At 49.1% G+C, this 16,570-nt stretch overlaps 1 protein-coding gene and 1 pseudogene across 1 annotated transcript; one reads left to right on the forward strand and one right to left on the reverse strand.

The window, feature by feature from the left end:
- Nucleotides 1-2,311: 2,311 nt before the first annotated feature.
- Nucleotides 2,312-4,738, reverse strand: PROP1 (PROP paired-like homeobox 1). The gene is made up of 3 exons (XM_049778441.1): nucleotides 4,630-4,738; nucleotides 3,365-3,525; nucleotides 2,312-2,650 (listed from the first exon to the last, which is right to left on the reverse strand). The coding sequence occupies exons 1-3, from the start codon at nucleotides 4,736-4,738 to the stop codon at nucleotides 2,312-2,314; spliced, it is 609 nt and encodes a 202-aa protein (XP_049634398.1).
- A 1,941-nt stretch (nucleotides 4,739-6,679) lies between these two features.
- Nucleotides 6,680-16,277, forward strand: LOC126015754 (zinc finger protein 354A-like; annotated as a pseudogene).
- The last annotated feature ends 293 nt before the right edge of the window (nucleotides 16,278-16,570 follow it).

Below are 16,570 nucleotides of genomic sequence, written 5' to 3' on the forward strand. Positions count from 1 at the left end.
GCCCTCAGGGATGAGGGTCCTCAGACAGTCTCTGTTCTGACCATGGATGTCCAAGGCCAGGGGGAACAGGAGAAACCCAGAAGGGGAGAGTGGGCAGAAGCATGTGGCCAGACAGCACTCCCATTTCCTGGACCCCCACCTGTAGATGGACTGGGTTAAGGGTGTAGGTGCCTGAGGCAAGTGGGGGTGTTTGGAGGCGACACAACAGGGAGAGTCAACCCCATGCTGCCTGGCCCCAGAGCCAGTCTCCCTTTGGGAGGAAGCAAGCTGGGATCCAAATTCGGGGGAGAGCACAGAAACCCTGAACCACATCCCCCAGGGGCCTCAGTGCCAATGCCCTTTTTTGATCAGGGCTGGTTCCCAGGTATCCCCTTTCCTCAAAACTCCCCAGCTCTCAAACTAATTAGCACAGGGGCTTAGGGTACACAGGGTGGGGAGCCACCAGCTTTCCCAGGGGCTCAAGTTCCTGTAGCCAGACCCAGGCCAGGATGGGGGGTGGCTGAGTGGAAGAGGGGGTTCCTTATCTTTTCAGGGAGGGGGCAGGTCAAGGTGCAGTGTTCTCAAAAAAGGGAGGAGTGGGAGTTCATATATAGGAAATGTGGGGGTCAGGGCATGGCAAAGACCATAGGTGGAGTGTGAGCTAATGGCAGGTGTAAGTCTGTGGGATGGCCCCAGGTGTGTGACTGGGGACAGTCACAAGTAGGGACAGGAAGAGGGGCACGGGGGCTCAATGCCTTAACCCTTGGACTATCTCTCTGGCACTTTCCTTGTATAATGTGAAACCTTATTAAGATTTTGTTTTCTAAAAAAAAGAGGGGGAGAGATAGCATGGAAGTAAGGCATTTGCCTTTCATGCAGAAGGACGGTGGTTCGAATCTCGGCATCTCATATGGTCCCCTGTGCTTGCCAGCGGTGATTTCTGAGCATAGAGCCAGGAGTAACCCCTGAGCACTGCCAAGTGTGACCCAAAAACAAAACAAAACAAACAAACAAAAAAGATTTTGTTTTCTGAGGCCAGAGCCATAGCACAGGGAGGAAGGAGTATTCCTGGCATGTGGCCAACCCAGGTTCCATCCCCATAAGGTCCTCTGAGTACTGTCTGGAGTAATTCTTGAGTGCAAAGTCAGGAGTAACCTCTGAGCATCGCCAAGTGTGGTGCTCCATAATCCCCCCTCCCAAAGAATTTGATTTTTAAGAGATTTCCCAAGTTTTTTTTTTTTTTTTTTTTTTTTGGTTTTTTTGGTTTTTGGTTTTTGGGCCACACCTGGCGGTGCTCAGGGTTACTCCTGGCTGTTTGCTCAGAAATAGCTCCTGGCAGGCACGGGGGACCATATGGGACACCGGGATTCGAACCAACCACCTTTGGTCCTGGATCGGCTGCTTGCAAGGCAAACGCCACTGTGCTATCTCTCCAGGCCCTCAAGTTTTTTTTTTTAATGACAGGATATTTCTCCTTTGAATGAGAAATTTGGACATTGTAAAGATATTCATAATTCTATTCTTTTTTGTTTCTGAGCCACACCCAGCAGTGCTCAGGGGTTACTCCTAACTCTGCACTCAGAAATTGCTCCTGGCAGGTTCAGGGGACCATCTGGGATATTGGCAATAGAACCAGGGTCTGTCCTGGGTCAGCCGCATGCAAGGCAAACGCCCTACTACTGTGCTATCTCTCCGACCCCTCATAATTCTAATTTTCAAGTGAAGGAAGGCAGGGCAGTGAGAAGTCTGCAAAGAGGGAAGCAAGTTCAAGGTCAAAGAGAAGGTTCTCTGCTCTTCTGCAGGTGAGGCCCTCTGGAAACATTGTTCAAGAAAATGCTCTCAGGAGCCCAAGGGCCAGAAAATTTCCAAGGAGACATGATAGAAGTTCTCCAGAAAATGACAGAGGGTTCCAGAAAATCAGTGCCAAGAATAACGGTGGGAGCTTTCTCCCTTAAACTCCTTCAGCAGAGTCACAAAATGTTGGAGCTATAGCTATATATATATATATATATATATATATATATATATATATATATATATATATATATATATATATATATATATATATATATATGGAGGAAGTTTTTCTCGCATGCACTGACCCATGTTTAATATCTAGTACCCCATGTGATTTCCCAAGCACCATCAAGAGTAATTCCTAAATGCAGAGCCAGGAGTAAGCCCTGAGCACTTCCAGGTGTGGCCCCAAAAGAACAACAACAAAAGAGCCAAGCCATGGAATACAAACAGTAAATGGGGTTTCACAGCTTGGATCCCAGTCCTGGAATGTTGGGGTTCTGGGTGCCATCAGCTGATGGGTATCCTTGAGGGCTTAGTTCCAGGACTTTGGGGACTCCAGGAGAAGGGGGAGCAGGGCTGCAGGTGGGGGGCAGGGCAGGTGACCTGTGGGCCCAGGAACCCAGCTGGGGTACCAGTCTTCAGACTGCAGAGGTCCAGCCAGTGCAGGTGTGGGGCAGGGCTGAGAGGGGATGGTGGGACTAGATGGTGTCAGGCAGTAGGCTCCAGGGACAGAGGACACTGTTGGGCAGCAGGGTATAGTTGGGGTCTGAGGTAGCAGTGCAGAAAAGGGGACTGGGGAGATAGGGTGCGGCGCTGGCAGCAGGGCCCTTTCTTGCTTCCTCTGCTTGGCTCTTCGGTTCTGGAACCAGACCTGGTGAGAAAGGCCTTATCAACTCTTGGGCAGAACAAGGAGGGGGCATTGCCAGCATAGGGGTGGCTGGGTCCTTGGTAAAGGTCAACAACGTCACCCTACCTGTCTTGAGAATGGACTGGCGACACATAGGTGGTCCCCTCTTGGAGGGGAGACACAGATTTGGAGTGCAGCAGGCAAATTCATGGAAGAAGTGAATTGGGGTGAACCTGATACTATTCTGGGAGGACAGGGATGTTGAGTGATGGGCAGTCCCACTGCTCCAAGATGGGGATTGCTTTTCAAATTCAAGGAGTCCAGGGGCTGGAGCAATCGTATAGTATTAGTGGCGAGGGTGCTTACCTTGAATTAGCTGACCATGTTGAATTCCTGGCATCCCATAAGGCCTTCTGAGTATAGCCAGTAATAACACCTGAGCTTCTCCACCCCCATGGAATTAGGGAATGGAGCAATGGTGCAATGGGTAGGGTGCTAGCCTGGTATATAGATGACCTAGGTTTAATCCCCATTCCCCAGGAATGATCCCTGAATGTAGACCCAGGAGTAATAATAATAAATAATGAAAGGTATGGCCCCAAATTTAAAAAAATAGTCTGTGAGAGCTGGAGACCAAGTCAAGGGGCATAGGATGTGGAAGAGGCTAAGCTGTGTCTAATGTTGTGGTAAAGGGGAGGGGGATCCCTTGAAAGATTCATATTGAGGCCAGGGCCTCACCTGGATCCTGGCTTCACTGAGTCCAGTGTCACGGGCAAGGCTTTCCCGGGCCCAGATATCAGGGTACCGGTTCTCCCCGAAGGCTGCCTCTAGCTGCTGCAGTTGGCCCAGGCTGAAGGTGGTTCGGTGGCGGCGGCGTGATGTGTGGCGACCCCTCTGTGCTACTGGAGGGCAGTGCTCTGGATGCCTCACTGCTTCTCCTCTAGAGAGAGTCCTGTCTGGGGGTAGAGAGAGAGTGTATGAGGGGCCTCCATCTTTCTGGGCCCAAATCTGAACCCTGTTCTGCTTCAACCCACTTCTTTTTTGGCTTGGTTTTGGTTTGGGGCAACACCTGCTCTTTGGAATCACTCCTAGCAGTGCTCAGGGGACAATTTCATGCCCAATCTGTCTTTATTGGATTCTGTTCCCTAGCTCCTATCAAGGCTGCTTTTGCTTCTTTCTCCTAAGCTCGCTCTGACCAAACTCACTAAATCTTGCACCCCTCAGTGCCTCGTGGCCTCCTCAGCACCTCCTCGGTGTCCCTGAGGTTTTAATCAAGGCTCTACACAACCCTATATTCCTCTTCTATTCTGGGCTCCCTGCTTTGTCTCTGCAGGTCTTACCCCCAAATACACTCCTGAGAACAACCCACATCTCAGCTCAGTACCTCCTGGCCCTCTCTGGGATGTCAACAGGCTCTGATCCCCACCACTCTCCAGTTTCTGATCCCCCAAATCCACCTTATTCTGGGCTCACTGCACCTTACCCTGCTCCTCTCCCTGGAAAGATGAGGCTCTTTTACTCAGACCCCCCCTTAGTTCCTCCCCACCATCCTGGCCAGGGCTTGGCTGCAGGAACTTGAGCCCCTGGGAAAGCTGGTGGCCCCCCACCCTGTGTACCTTAAGCCCCTGTGCTAATTAGTCTGAGAGCTGGGGAGTCTTGAGGAAAGGGGATATCTGGGAACCAGCCCTGAGCAAACGGTGCATAGGCAGTGGAATAACTCTCCCTCTGGACCCCCATGCCTACCTCTAACCTGAACCCCGGCATGCTCTTTCTCAGGGTCAGCACTGGAGCCAAGTTGGAGGCAGCTTGCAGTGGCCCCTCGGCACCCCAAGTCTACTTGCAGTCCCCCACAACAGACTCTGCTCACCCCCATTGAGCCAACAGTGTCCCCAAACTGTCAACAGGCTCTGGGCTCCACATGGAGTTTCCACAGGAAGTGCAGCCCCTAACCTGAGTCTTAGGGGCCCCCCACCTGCCCTCAGACCATTGCAGCTTCTACTCACCCTGTTTGCAGGTGGGGGTCCAGGCAATGAGGGTGCTTTCTGGCCACATGCTGCTGCCCACTCTCCCCTTCTGGGCCTTCCCCTGCTCTCCCTGGCCCTGGGCATCCATGGTCAGAACGGAGACTGTCTGAGGATCCTGTCCCTGAGGGCCTCCTCCCCTCCTTCACTTTGGTGCCTGTACCCCTCTGAATCTCTACAGACAGCAGAGCCCACCTGCCTGTCCCTCGGCCCAGTGACTGATGGGCTGCTCCTCCTCAGCACCCCCGACTGGGTGTGTCCCCACTTCCCCGCCCCCCTCCTACTGCCTCTGACCCTACCCAGCTCCTTCTGTCCCAGGTGCCACACACCCCCTCCCTGAGCTCAGAGGAGGGACCTAGCCTCGCCCTGGACCTTCCAATCAGCGCAGGGGTTCCCCTTCCCTGAGCACCAGGCCCTTGTTCCCAGGTGCCTTTTAGAGGGTCCAGGGATTTGGGCCAGGAGCTCCTGTTCCCAGGGCCCCACACTTTTTGTCTGAAATCCCTGCTGGGAGAGGCTGAGCAGGGACAAAGGCTTTGCTCCCTACAGCCAGCCTGTTGGGGAGTAGAGGGGTGTCCATGAGGTAAGGCCTACCTGAGTTCTCTGCTCCTGCGGGCCCCTTGGAGTATGTCCCAGGAACTGCAGTACAGTTGGGTTGCTGCTTTCTCAGAACCCACCATACCTCTCCCTCGTGGCTCTACTACTTCCTCAGTAAGGGTCTACAAACAGTCTTCCTGGACTTTCACATCCTCTACTTGGGAACCGGGATGTGACCCATTCCCATCCCAGCTGCTCATGAATCATTAATTCCATAGCAACTTAGTTCCCTGAGTGATTGAGAATCCAGCACTTATCTTTTGGGGAGGTACATGCACTCCTATTTTTTCTTTTTTGCCACACTCGACAGTGCTCAGGGGTTATTCCTGGTCTGCGCTCAGAGGTCAGTCCTGGCAGTGCTCAGAAATGCCAGGTATGAAACCCTGGTCAGCCACCAGCAAGGCAAATGCCCTACCTATGTTATTGCTCAGGCCTCTTTCCCCCTATTTTTTTTTTTTTTTGTTTGTTTTTGTTTTCGTTTTTGTTTTTGGGCCACACCCGGTGGTGCTCAGGGGTTACTCCTGGCTGTCTGCTCAAAAATAGCTCCTGGCAGGCACGGGGGACCATATGGGACACAGGGATTCGAACCAACCACCTTTGGTCCTGGATCGGCTGCTTGCAAGGCAAACGCCATTGTGCTATCTCTCTGGGCCCTCCCCCTAATTTCTTATGTTTAGTTTAAGGGCCATATCCTACTGCGCTCATGGCTTCCTCTGCTCTATGCTCAGGCATCACTTCTGGCTTTGTGCTCTGCAAAGCAAAAATGGGACATATGCTGTGATGATGAATATTATGTGTCTATTCATTTATAGGAGGCCTTGTTCTGTTCCTCGTTCTTTAAAAAAAAAAAACTTTTCCAATAGAACTCCTCACCGTGGGTACTCACTCACCATTAGCTATAAGACTGCAGGAAAAGTAGTCTGTTCCAAGAGATGACCTACAGCTTGATGATACTAAATGCAGCTACCAGAAAGCGTCCTCACGAACGCGTCTTAGCGCTAACCTAGAAACCAGGGCTTCAACCCTCAGCAGCATTTCTAAATGCCTAGCACCCTCGGAGCGGCCCCTTCAACCTGACCACAACCTGGAGACTACATTTCCCAGAATGCTACGGTGCTCGCGGGACTACTAGGGACTGTGCTAATTCCGATTCCACGTCCGGTGCCCTGCCCCTCGGCCCTCGGGAGTAGTTTGCTGGGACAGTGGCTTCGGCAGGCCCTGAAGTGGCGGGATCCGGGAGGAACCCCCACAGCCATCTTCTCACACTTCCCTAAGCCAGAATGCAGAGTCTTCGGTTCTGGTGAGAGATGATCTTCCAGCTCGAGCCGCCCTTTCTACTCCAAGTCCCTATTAACGCCAGAACTACATTTCCCAGAAGCTCTGCAGATATCATCGCGGAACTACATTTCCCAGAATGCTGTGCGGGCCCTCCTGTCTCTGCGAGGAAAGCGGGCCCCGGGATTGCTGGGCAGGAATTCTCCCCCAGTCTGAGTTTGCTGCCGGGCTTGCACAGCACGACCCCACCCGGAGTCCCCGAGACCTGGGCAGGGTGAGCGGACGAGTGTGGGCGCGATGCGGGAAGGAGGAGGCGACGCCGGGGGGTCGGTCACAAGCGGCGCCTGCAGGATCCGCGGCCCCTGGAGGAGAATCTGGAGAACCCCCGGGAAGGGACGTGGGCAGGACCGGGGCCGCTCCTGGTCCGTGTGCCGCCCTTGAAGCGTCACCTGGTGCGTGGGGTCCCAGGCAGGCCTGGCCCCACCCGCTCCCGTCGCCTCGACTCTTGGCCCCGTTGCATCGCGCGAACCTGGGTGATGGAAGCAAAAGTGTTACCTGCAGCCCACCCAGGCCTGTACCCCACTCTGATCGCCAGGATCTCCGCGCTGCAGCCTGGTCCCAATGGGGTTTTCTCAACCCCCCATGCACTCCCCGGGGTTCCCCACCCGTCTCACACACACCCCCAAGTCCTACATCCCGTGTAACACCCCAGATACCCTCCTTATAGTGAGGAGCCGCTGTGCTACTAGGGGACTCCGCCTCTGGGATTTGACTGGCCCGGGGACAGCCAGACCCCTAGGAGTTTGAGCTTGTGCTGTGGGAGCCAGGGGTTTCCCGTGTGCCCCAGGCTGCGCTCCCTCCACTCTTTTCCCCAGGTGTGTAGATTCTGGCAGAACCCTGGAGGGAGACCCCCAGGGCTTCCTCCTAGCTTTGACCTGCAGGTCTTCATCCCCGGAGCCCCTCCTGAATGAAGCTAATGGCTGCTGAACAGAAGCCGGCCAGGGCCCAGGTGAGACCCAGTTTCTGCAGGGGCCCCTCCTGCCTTTCTGTGCCCCAGTCTGCTGCCCACAGGCTAAGCCAGTTTCACCCCCTACGCTGTTGCTACTACTCTAAGAATAGACACTTTCTGTTGTTGTTTTGAGCCACACCGGTGATGCTCAGCGCCCACTCCTGTCCCTGCATTCAAGACTTGCTTCTGGTGATACCCAGGTTGGCTGCATGCAAGACAAGCGCTACTATGGCTCTAACCTGTCAAGAACAGGCACTTTTTTAAAATTTATTTTTCCTTTTATTTGTTTGTAGAAATATACCTGACAGTGCTCAGGTGTTACTCCTGGCAGACTCAGGGGGACTATATGGGATGATGGATGCTGGGAATCAAACCCGGGGTTGGGAATCAACCTGGGTTGGCCACGTGCAAGGTAAATGACCTATGACTGTACTATCGCTCCGGTCCCCAAGAATAGGCACTTTTAAAGCCTTTCACATTTGTTGCTGAGACAATTCTCATGCATGCTGCAGCCCAGGTCCTCGTGTCTCCCTGCCTCTTCCAAAGGCTCACTTAGGTCTGGGTCTGGTTTCTTGCTATTTGCTGGGTATTTGTGCCTGGCCCACTGGGCAGGACACCAGGGACCCTTAGCTCTCAGAGTCTAGTCTATCCAGGCCCCCTCTCTATGCAGGCCCTGCCCAGGGCAGGTGCAGCCAACAGCTGCAGGTCTTACAGGTGCCCTTGACCTTTGAGGACATAGTGGTGCATTTTACCCGTGAGGAATGGCGCCAGCTGGGCCCTTTGCAGAGACGTCTGTACCAGGAGGTGATGCTGGAGAACTACAACCACCTCACCTCCCTGGGTGAGCTTGGAAATGGGATACTGGGTTCTCCCCCTTGCTCTACTGCAGTAGGGTACCCTGCACATGGGCACTGCAGCATGAAATTGAAGCACGCTTTCCCTTTCTGTGTGGACCTGGTGGTGCTGGGCGGGGGAGTGGTGCTGGTGGGGGTGGGGGGGGGTGAAACCATGGAATGTCCCATTCAGTGTCTTGAAACTTGCCTCATCTTTGAGCTCTCCAAAGGAATATTAGCAGCACAGTTTCACATTCCTCTGCCCATTGTATTTAATTGCCTTAGAGTCTATAAGGGTTTTCATTGGAGTTTGGGGCCATACCCTTTGGTGCTTTGGGGCTATTACTGTGCTCAGGAGCACCCCTGACAGTTCCTGGGAGTATTTCTTGCTCTGGGCTCAGGAGTGATCTCTGGTGGTGTTTGGGATAGGCCTATGCCATGCCAGGATTGAACCCAGGTCAGTTGTGCCTTAACCACTGTGCTTTCTCTCCAGCTCCTGTTTTCACTTTTTCAATCGTCTCCTTGATTCCTCAGTCCTTCTCTTAGATATCTCTTTGTAGATTTATTATTTGGGAGTGAGGATAAAAGACTTAAGCTACACCCGGGAAGTTGTTCTGGGCTTTCCCTAGATCCATGCTGGGGATTATGCCCTGTTGGTACTTCAAGAAGTCCCTATATTAAAAAAAGGGGGGGGGGGAGGGAAGAAGTCCCTATTATGTGGGTACCAGAGAGATAGTAGAGGGTAAGGCTCTTGCCTTGCATGCAGCTGATCCAGGTTCGATCCTCGATATCCCATATGGGTTCCCTGAGCACTGCCAAGAGTGGTTCCCTGGGGTACAGAGGCAGGAGTAATCCCTAAGCATGATGGGATGTGGGTATGGACCGTCACCTTCCAAAAACGGTTCATATTCAGTGCCCAGATTTGAGGGCAATCTCTCTGCCTCAACAAATTTTCATCCAGTGTGTGCACAGAGTCCTTCCATAAAACCTGAAAGTGTGGCCTTGTCAGGTCTGTGTTGGTTCTCAGATTTCTGCCACACAACTCCTCATATCCACATAAGGCCTGAATGTTCCTTTACTGGTTCTGACATCACATCCCATGGTGGGGAACAACAGCTTGTTCCTCCTCTTTACCTCCTCCCAAACCCTGTACTAACCATTCAAGGAGCCCTCCTACCTTCTCTGTTTCATGTGTGTTTGGTTTAATTTTGTTTTATTTTGAGGCCACACTGATGATGCTCTGGAGCGATTCCTGGCTCTGCACTCAGGAATCACTCCTGGCAGTGCTCAGGGGGGTTCCTATGGGATTCCTAGGATTGAAGCCAGGCTGGCCATTTACAAGGCAAATGCTCTGGGCCCTTCTTAATTTTGTGTTGATAATCACCTTTTTCTTCTCTTGATGGCTGAGCAGGATTATCCATGTCCAAGCCCAGAGTTATTTCCCTGCTGCAGCAGATGGAGAAGATCCCTGGAAGGTGGAGAAAGAAGGTTCTGGAGCCTCTCTGTTCTGGTGAGTTAGAGGGAGTGCTGGAATTACTGCAGGCCAGAGTTTGTCACAAATGGGGGTGTGGTGTGGTATTGGTGTTGTTGTAAGCCGTAGATGCTCATCAATTATTCACTAAACAGCCTTCCAGGAATTACTTATCCTTCACTGCTGCAGAGGCTCTTGGGTAGTTGGAGAGATGGAAGGGACTAGATTGGAAAAGATGCAGTAGAAGACATGGGGCCTTGTACAGCTGTAAGTGGGAGCTGTACCCTGGGAGTCAGAAAGACCCTAAAAGGGCACAAGGTCAGAGAACATGGGGTCCTTGATATTTGAGAAAACTGTTTCTCAAAGCAACTGAATATCTCCAGGCACTTGCAGGCCCCCTGAAGCCAAGTCAGAGCACACCAGGACTCAGGCAGAAGCTTTGATGCTTTATGCCACTGAGTCTGTTGAGGTGAAAGGATATGCAGACATTGAGTATGCCTGTGAGAATCAAGAGACGCTTCATCTGAAGGACATGGGAGACATATAGAAGTCAGGTTCTTATTGAGGTCCCCAGCTATGTAGGAGCTGAACAGAGTCCATATTCCAAGAGTCCTGATAATCATGAGGCAGAATAATACTGAAGAGCCCAGTGTTGAATCTGAGAAAGAGGAAAGGCAGTTGTGATAGAGTTGAGGTATGAGCTGTTGCCCCATTTGTTGGGTGTAATTGCCTCTGCTCCTGCCCTTTATTGGGAGAGAATTCCGGCCAGCAGCTTTCTCTCAACCAGGACAGAAGGCAGAAGGCAACTACAAATTAATTCGCGAGTGTTAAGCTCTTTTTGTGAACACCTAAAAAATTAAGCTGTTAGAAGTTAGTAAAACGCTCAGGGTGACGTATGCCAGTCGAGAGATTTATTGAGGGGAGAGCAGGGGTTTTTATGCCCTGCTCCAGTGGGAGGAGTAGTAACATAGGATTGAAACATAAACCAATCAGATTTGTACAAGTACAACAATTTTAACCAATGGGAGCACATTTTTGATGGCGGGAAGGATAAGGAGGAACCTGGCAGGATGGGGGAGGGGAAGCAAATTTCTTAAATACTAATTGATATTTACGCAAATACAATTTTTTGTTTAGCCTATTTTTCCATTTAGATCTATCTTTTGTGCAAGCAATAAGGGATCACAATATAAACTTTACAGAAACATTCTATAACTATATGCTTGAGAGCAGACACAAAAACAGGTTCCATGGAAGGGTTAAGGAATTCTGGTTAGGCCAGATTCTGTGTGCTGAGCTAAATTTATTTGCAGAGTTTTCTTGTTGGATCGGGGCTATGCAAACTTTGTGGCTATCAGGCAGGCGGTGGAAAATTCATCCAGAATTCCATTAAACATGTGGGGTGCGCGGTTCGCCCACAGTTGGGGTCCTGGTTTACTCCTTTGTTGGATGTTTGTGTATCTGCAAAGAGCTCCCAGAATGAGAAATTGATTCCAATCCTCTTGTCCCCTTTTGGGGGGAGATCTTGGTAATATTTATTCACAGCAAATAATCCACACAGACAGGAGGGTTAAGGGGTACAAGGTTGGGCGAAGAGAGTCCTTTGTCAGCCTACTGCTAGCTCCAAAACACCTAGAGCCAGCCTGCCAACTTTAGCAAAAGACCCTGAACATCTTGCTCCCAAACTATTTATTTGGCTCTCAATAGTTGCCCCCACCTGGAAGGTCAAGGTGGGACAACAGGCAAAGAATAATCTTATGGAAATACTTTCATATACAATATGAGCAATTGGACAGTAGGGAGACCTGTCTCAAGAAAGTCAAAACAAAAGAGAATGTACCCCTGGTTCTCTTCTGGACCTGGCAATGCAATTGGAGCAGGACACCTGCCAATACTGGTGGAGCTCCCTGTGGGTGTTCAGGGATGTTACAGAGGGTACGATGACAAGTTCTAGTCAGGATTTGATTGGAAAGGTGGACAAAATCTTCCTTGAAGAGAGGCTGTGTCTGAGCTGGGGAGGCATGTTTGAGGACCAGATTTAGTCCCTAACATTACATAATCCCCCAAGCACCTCCAGGAACACCACAAGGCCTTTAAACTGCTTAATGAATTCTGCTACCCACTTTGAATGAATTAATTTCTTTCTTTTCTACTCTATTTTGTGAGTCTGCCTTGAATTTCTTTTCTTTCCTTTATTACTTTTTTTTTTTTTTTTTTTGAGTGATAGGGCACTTCCTTGCATGCAGCTGCCAACCTGAGTTTGATCCCGGGCGTATTTTATGGTCTCAGTCCCACCAGGATTTATCCCTGATCACAGAGACATGAGCACTGCTAGGTATAGCCCAAAGACTAAAATAAAAATAAAAATATTAGCAATTGAAGAATATTAACATAAGTCAACTATTTCTATTTAGGGACCAGAGCAATAGCACAGCAGTATGCCATTTGCCTTGCACATGCCCAACCCAACCCCAGATGGACCCTGGTTTGATTCCCAGCATCCCATGTCAGGAGTGATTTCTGAGCACAGAGCCATGAATAAAATCCTGAGAGCCGCTGGGTTTGATGCAAAATACTCACCAAAAGAAGTCTGTATAATTCAATGCCATTAAGAGAATCATAGGCTAAAGTATATGGATTCTTAAAAAAAAAAAAAAAAAGCATGAGGTTTTGTTGTAAAATAACATGATAGAAAAGGAAAATGATGAGCTGAAGCGATAGTACAGCATGTAGGGTGTTTACCTTGTACTGGACATCCTGGGTTCAATCCCTGCCATCCTGCCCCTGCCTGGAGTGATTTCTGAGCATAATCCTTGAGCATTCCTGGGTATGGCATACAAAAAAAGGTAATGTGAGATATTTATTTAGAGGTATATCAGCAGGGGACAGAGAGTGAGGACAGTGGTTTAGGCACTTGTCTTGCATGTTGCCAACCATGGTTTTATGCCTGGCACCACATAGGGTCTCTTGAGCCCCCCCAGAAGGCTTGGGGTAAAGACAGAGCCAGGAGTAGCCCCTGAACACTCCAAAATATGCAAAAAATCATGAAGCATGTATACCATGAAAATATATTAAAACTCTGTTTAGTTGGTCTGGAGAGACAGTACAGTGAGTCAAGTGTTTGTCTTGCACTCAGCCAACCTTAGTTTGATCCCCAGCATCCCAAATATGTTCCCCCTGAGCACCACTGGGAGTGATTCCTAAGTACAGAACCGGAAGTAACTCCTGAGCACTGTTGGGTTTGGTCTCCCCCCCCCAAAAAAAAACAAAACCCTCTAATGTGCTGTCAAAGGAGGTATGAATTTTAGAAACTGAATCAAGAAAGGATTCAGAAGTCCATTGAATCCAACCTGAGTTTTCTGATTAGGAATAATTACAAAAAGAAATAGGAATATTTCTTTAGGAATAGTTACAAATTAGGACTAGTTACAAAAGGAAGCAAAGTATGTAGTCTTCAGTGTAGTAGATCATCTCCCATTAACCATTTGTCTATTCTGCTTCAACATACCATTTTTTGTCTTGTTTTGGGGGTCACACCTGGTGATGCTCAAGGAATGTTCTTAGTGTTGCACTCAGGAATTACTTACCCCTGGTGATGTTCAGGGAACCACACGGGATGCCTAGAATCAAACCTAGATTGGCCTCGTTCAAGACAAGCTCCATACCCAATGTACTAATTTCTCCAGCTCCCTGTTTTCTTTCTTTCTTTCTTTCTTTCTTTCTTTCTTTCTTTCTTTCTTTCTTTCTTTCTTTCTTTCTTTCTTTCTTTCTTTCTTTCTTTCTTTCTTTCTTGTCTTTCTTTTCTTTCTTTCTCCTTTCTTTCTCTCTCTCTCTCTTTCTTCTCTCTCTCTTTCTTTCTTTCTTTCTTTCTTCTTGTCTTTCTTTCTTTCTTTCTTTCTTTCTTTCTTTCTTCTTTCTTCTTTCTTTCTCCTCTCTCTCTCTTTCTTTCTCTTCTCTCTCTCTCTCTTTCTTTCCTTTCTTTTCTTTCTATCTTTCTTTCTTTCTTTCTTTCTTTCGTTTCTTTCTTTCGTTTCTTTCTTTCTTTCTTTCTTTCACTTTCTTTCTTTCTTCCTTTCTTTCTCTCTCTCCTCTCATTCTTTCTCTCTCTCTCTCTCTCTTTCATTCTTTCTTTCTCTCTCTCTCTCCTTCTTTCTTTCTTTTTCTTTTTTCTTCTTTCTTTCTTTCTTTCTTTCTTTCTTTCTTTCTTTCTTCTTTCTTTCTTCTTTCTTCCTTTTTCTTTCTTCCTTCTTTCTTTCTTTCTTCCTTCTTCTTTCTTTCTTTCTTTCTTTCTTTCTTTCTTTCTTTCTTTCTTTCTTTCTTTCTTTCTTTCTTTCTTTTTTTTATTTTTTGGTTTGGGGGCTTCACCGGTGATGCTCAGGGGTTACTCCTGGCTATGCACCCAGAAATTGCTCCTGGCTTGGGGGACCATATGGGACACTGAGAGATTGATCCGCGGTCTGTCCTAGTTCAGCCGTGTGCAAGGCAAATGCCTTACTGCTGCACCACCGCTCCAGTTTGTTGTTGTTGTTGTTGTTGTTGTTGTGGTTTTTGGGTCACACCTGGCAGTGCTCAGAGGTTACTCCTGGCTATCTACTCAGAAATAGCTACTGGCAAGAATGGGGGACCATATGGGACACCGGGATTTGAACCAACCACCTTAGATCCTGGACCGGCTGCTTGCAAGGCGAACGGCACTGTGCTATCTCTCCAGCCGCCCTGTTTTTCCTTTTTATCTCAGCCAGATACCATGACTATCTTGAAATTCCATCAGTATTTTGTTCTGTACATTTCACTGTTACCAGATCAACATATACAAGTCTTCAATTTTTTTTCCCTCCTCCAGGGTGGAAGAGGAGCCATCAGAAAACAAAGTCAACTCAGACACAAGGTTCATTCCAGGAGATGATAGTAAAAAGATCTAACAGGAACAGTCCTTGGGACTTCAAAGCAGAAAAACTCTGTTCATCTGAAGACAGATCAGAGAAAAAAGACAGTGTTCAAGTAGTTCCACTCTTACACCAAAAAATCCTCACCATGGGAAGGCAATATTGCACTGAATCAAGTCAGAACTGGGACCCAATATCAGCCCTTGTCAGGCAGCAGATGGTTCCCCAAGAAAAAACACCACTAAAATGCAAACCACCAGGAAACAGATTCAAGTGGAACTCTACCTCACTCAATCATTTCCAAAGCCAATGCGGAGAAGCGCTTTGCAATGTCACTTCTGTGAAAAGACCTTCATTAACACGTCCTCCCTCCGTAAACATGAGAAGAACCACAGTGGGGAAAAACTCTCAAATGTAAGAATGCTCGAAAGCTTTCAATCAAAGCTCAGCACTGATCCTAGCATACAGATCACTCACACTCGGGCGAAAAGCCCTATGTGTGTAAGGACTGTGGGAAGGCCTTCACCCTGAGCACCTCCCTTTATAAGCATCTGAGGACACACACAGTGGAGAAGTCATATCGATGTAAAGAGTGTGGGAAATCTTTTAGCCGGCGATCAGGCCTTTTCATCCATCAGAAGATCCACGTGGGAGAAAACTCCCAGAATTATAAGCCCAGCAGGAAGTGTTCCCTCCCTGGTGGTCCAAGAAACAAATTCCCGTAAAAAGTCCTACCTGTGCAGCGTGTGTGGCAACACCTTCAAGTCCAGCTCGTCCCTGCGCTACCACCCAGAGGATCCACACAGTGAGAGAACCCTTCAAATGCAGTGAGTGTGGGGCGAGCCATCAGCCAGAAGCGCTCCCCTCATCCAGCACGAGCGCATCCACACTGGGGGAAAGCCATACCGCTGCCACGAGTGTGGCAAGGGCTTTCACGTCCATCTCCCGGGCTCAAAGACCACCGCATCATCCACACCGGGGAGAAGTTCTATAACTGCACAGAGTGTGGGAAAGCACTGAGCTCCCACTCAACCCTCATCATCCATGAGCGCATCCACACTGGGGAGAAGCCCTGCAAGTGCAAGGTATGCGGGAAAGCTTTCCGGCAGAGCTCAGCCCTCATACAGCACCAGAGGATGCACACAGGGGAGAGACCCTACAAGTGTACCGAGTGTGGGAAAACTTTCAGATGTAACTCGTCCCTCTGCAACCACCAGAGAATTCACACGGGAGAGAAGCCTTACAGGTGTGAGGCTTGCGGAATCGCCTTTGGGCAAAGCTCTGCCCTCATTCAGCACCGGAGGATTCACACGGGAGAGAAACCCTTTAAATGCAATACGTGTGGGAAGACATTTCGGCAAAGCTCGTCGCGGATTGCCCATCAGAGGATTCATACTGGGGAGAAGCCCTATGAATGTGCCACGTGTGGGAAACTCTTCAACCACAGATCATCTCTGACCAATCATTATAAAGTTCACACTGAGGAAGACAACTGAAAAGTACAACTTGCACAGGTGAAAGCCTTAAAACCAAAGGTAGTCAGAATCCCTTAAGAACATATGGTCCCCCGAGCCTATCAGGAGCGATTTCTGAGTATAGAGCCATCGCTGCTGGCTGTGACCACCCCCCAAAAAAAGAATAATGAAACAAATATGATGGATGGGAAAAACTTTTGTATATAGATTAGGCGTGTTAAATTCCAGTGATAAACCCTGACTTGATTATGAGGAAAATGGGGACTTTGGATCATCACTTTTGTGATTAATATGAAGAATTCAAAAATGGAGACATTGACTTTGGATATTTGGAACATACATATATGTCTATAGCTTCATACACTAGGTAGTGTATGTGG

This window comes from Suncus etruscus, chromosome 8 (genome assembly GCF_024139225.1).
Source record: "Suncus etruscus isolate mSunEtr1 chromosome 8, mSunEtr1.pri.cur, whole genome shotgun sequence".
In the NCBI taxonomy this organism is placed as follows: Eukaryota; Metazoa; Chordata; class Mammalia; order Eulipotyphla; family Soricidae; genus Suncus; species Suncus etruscus.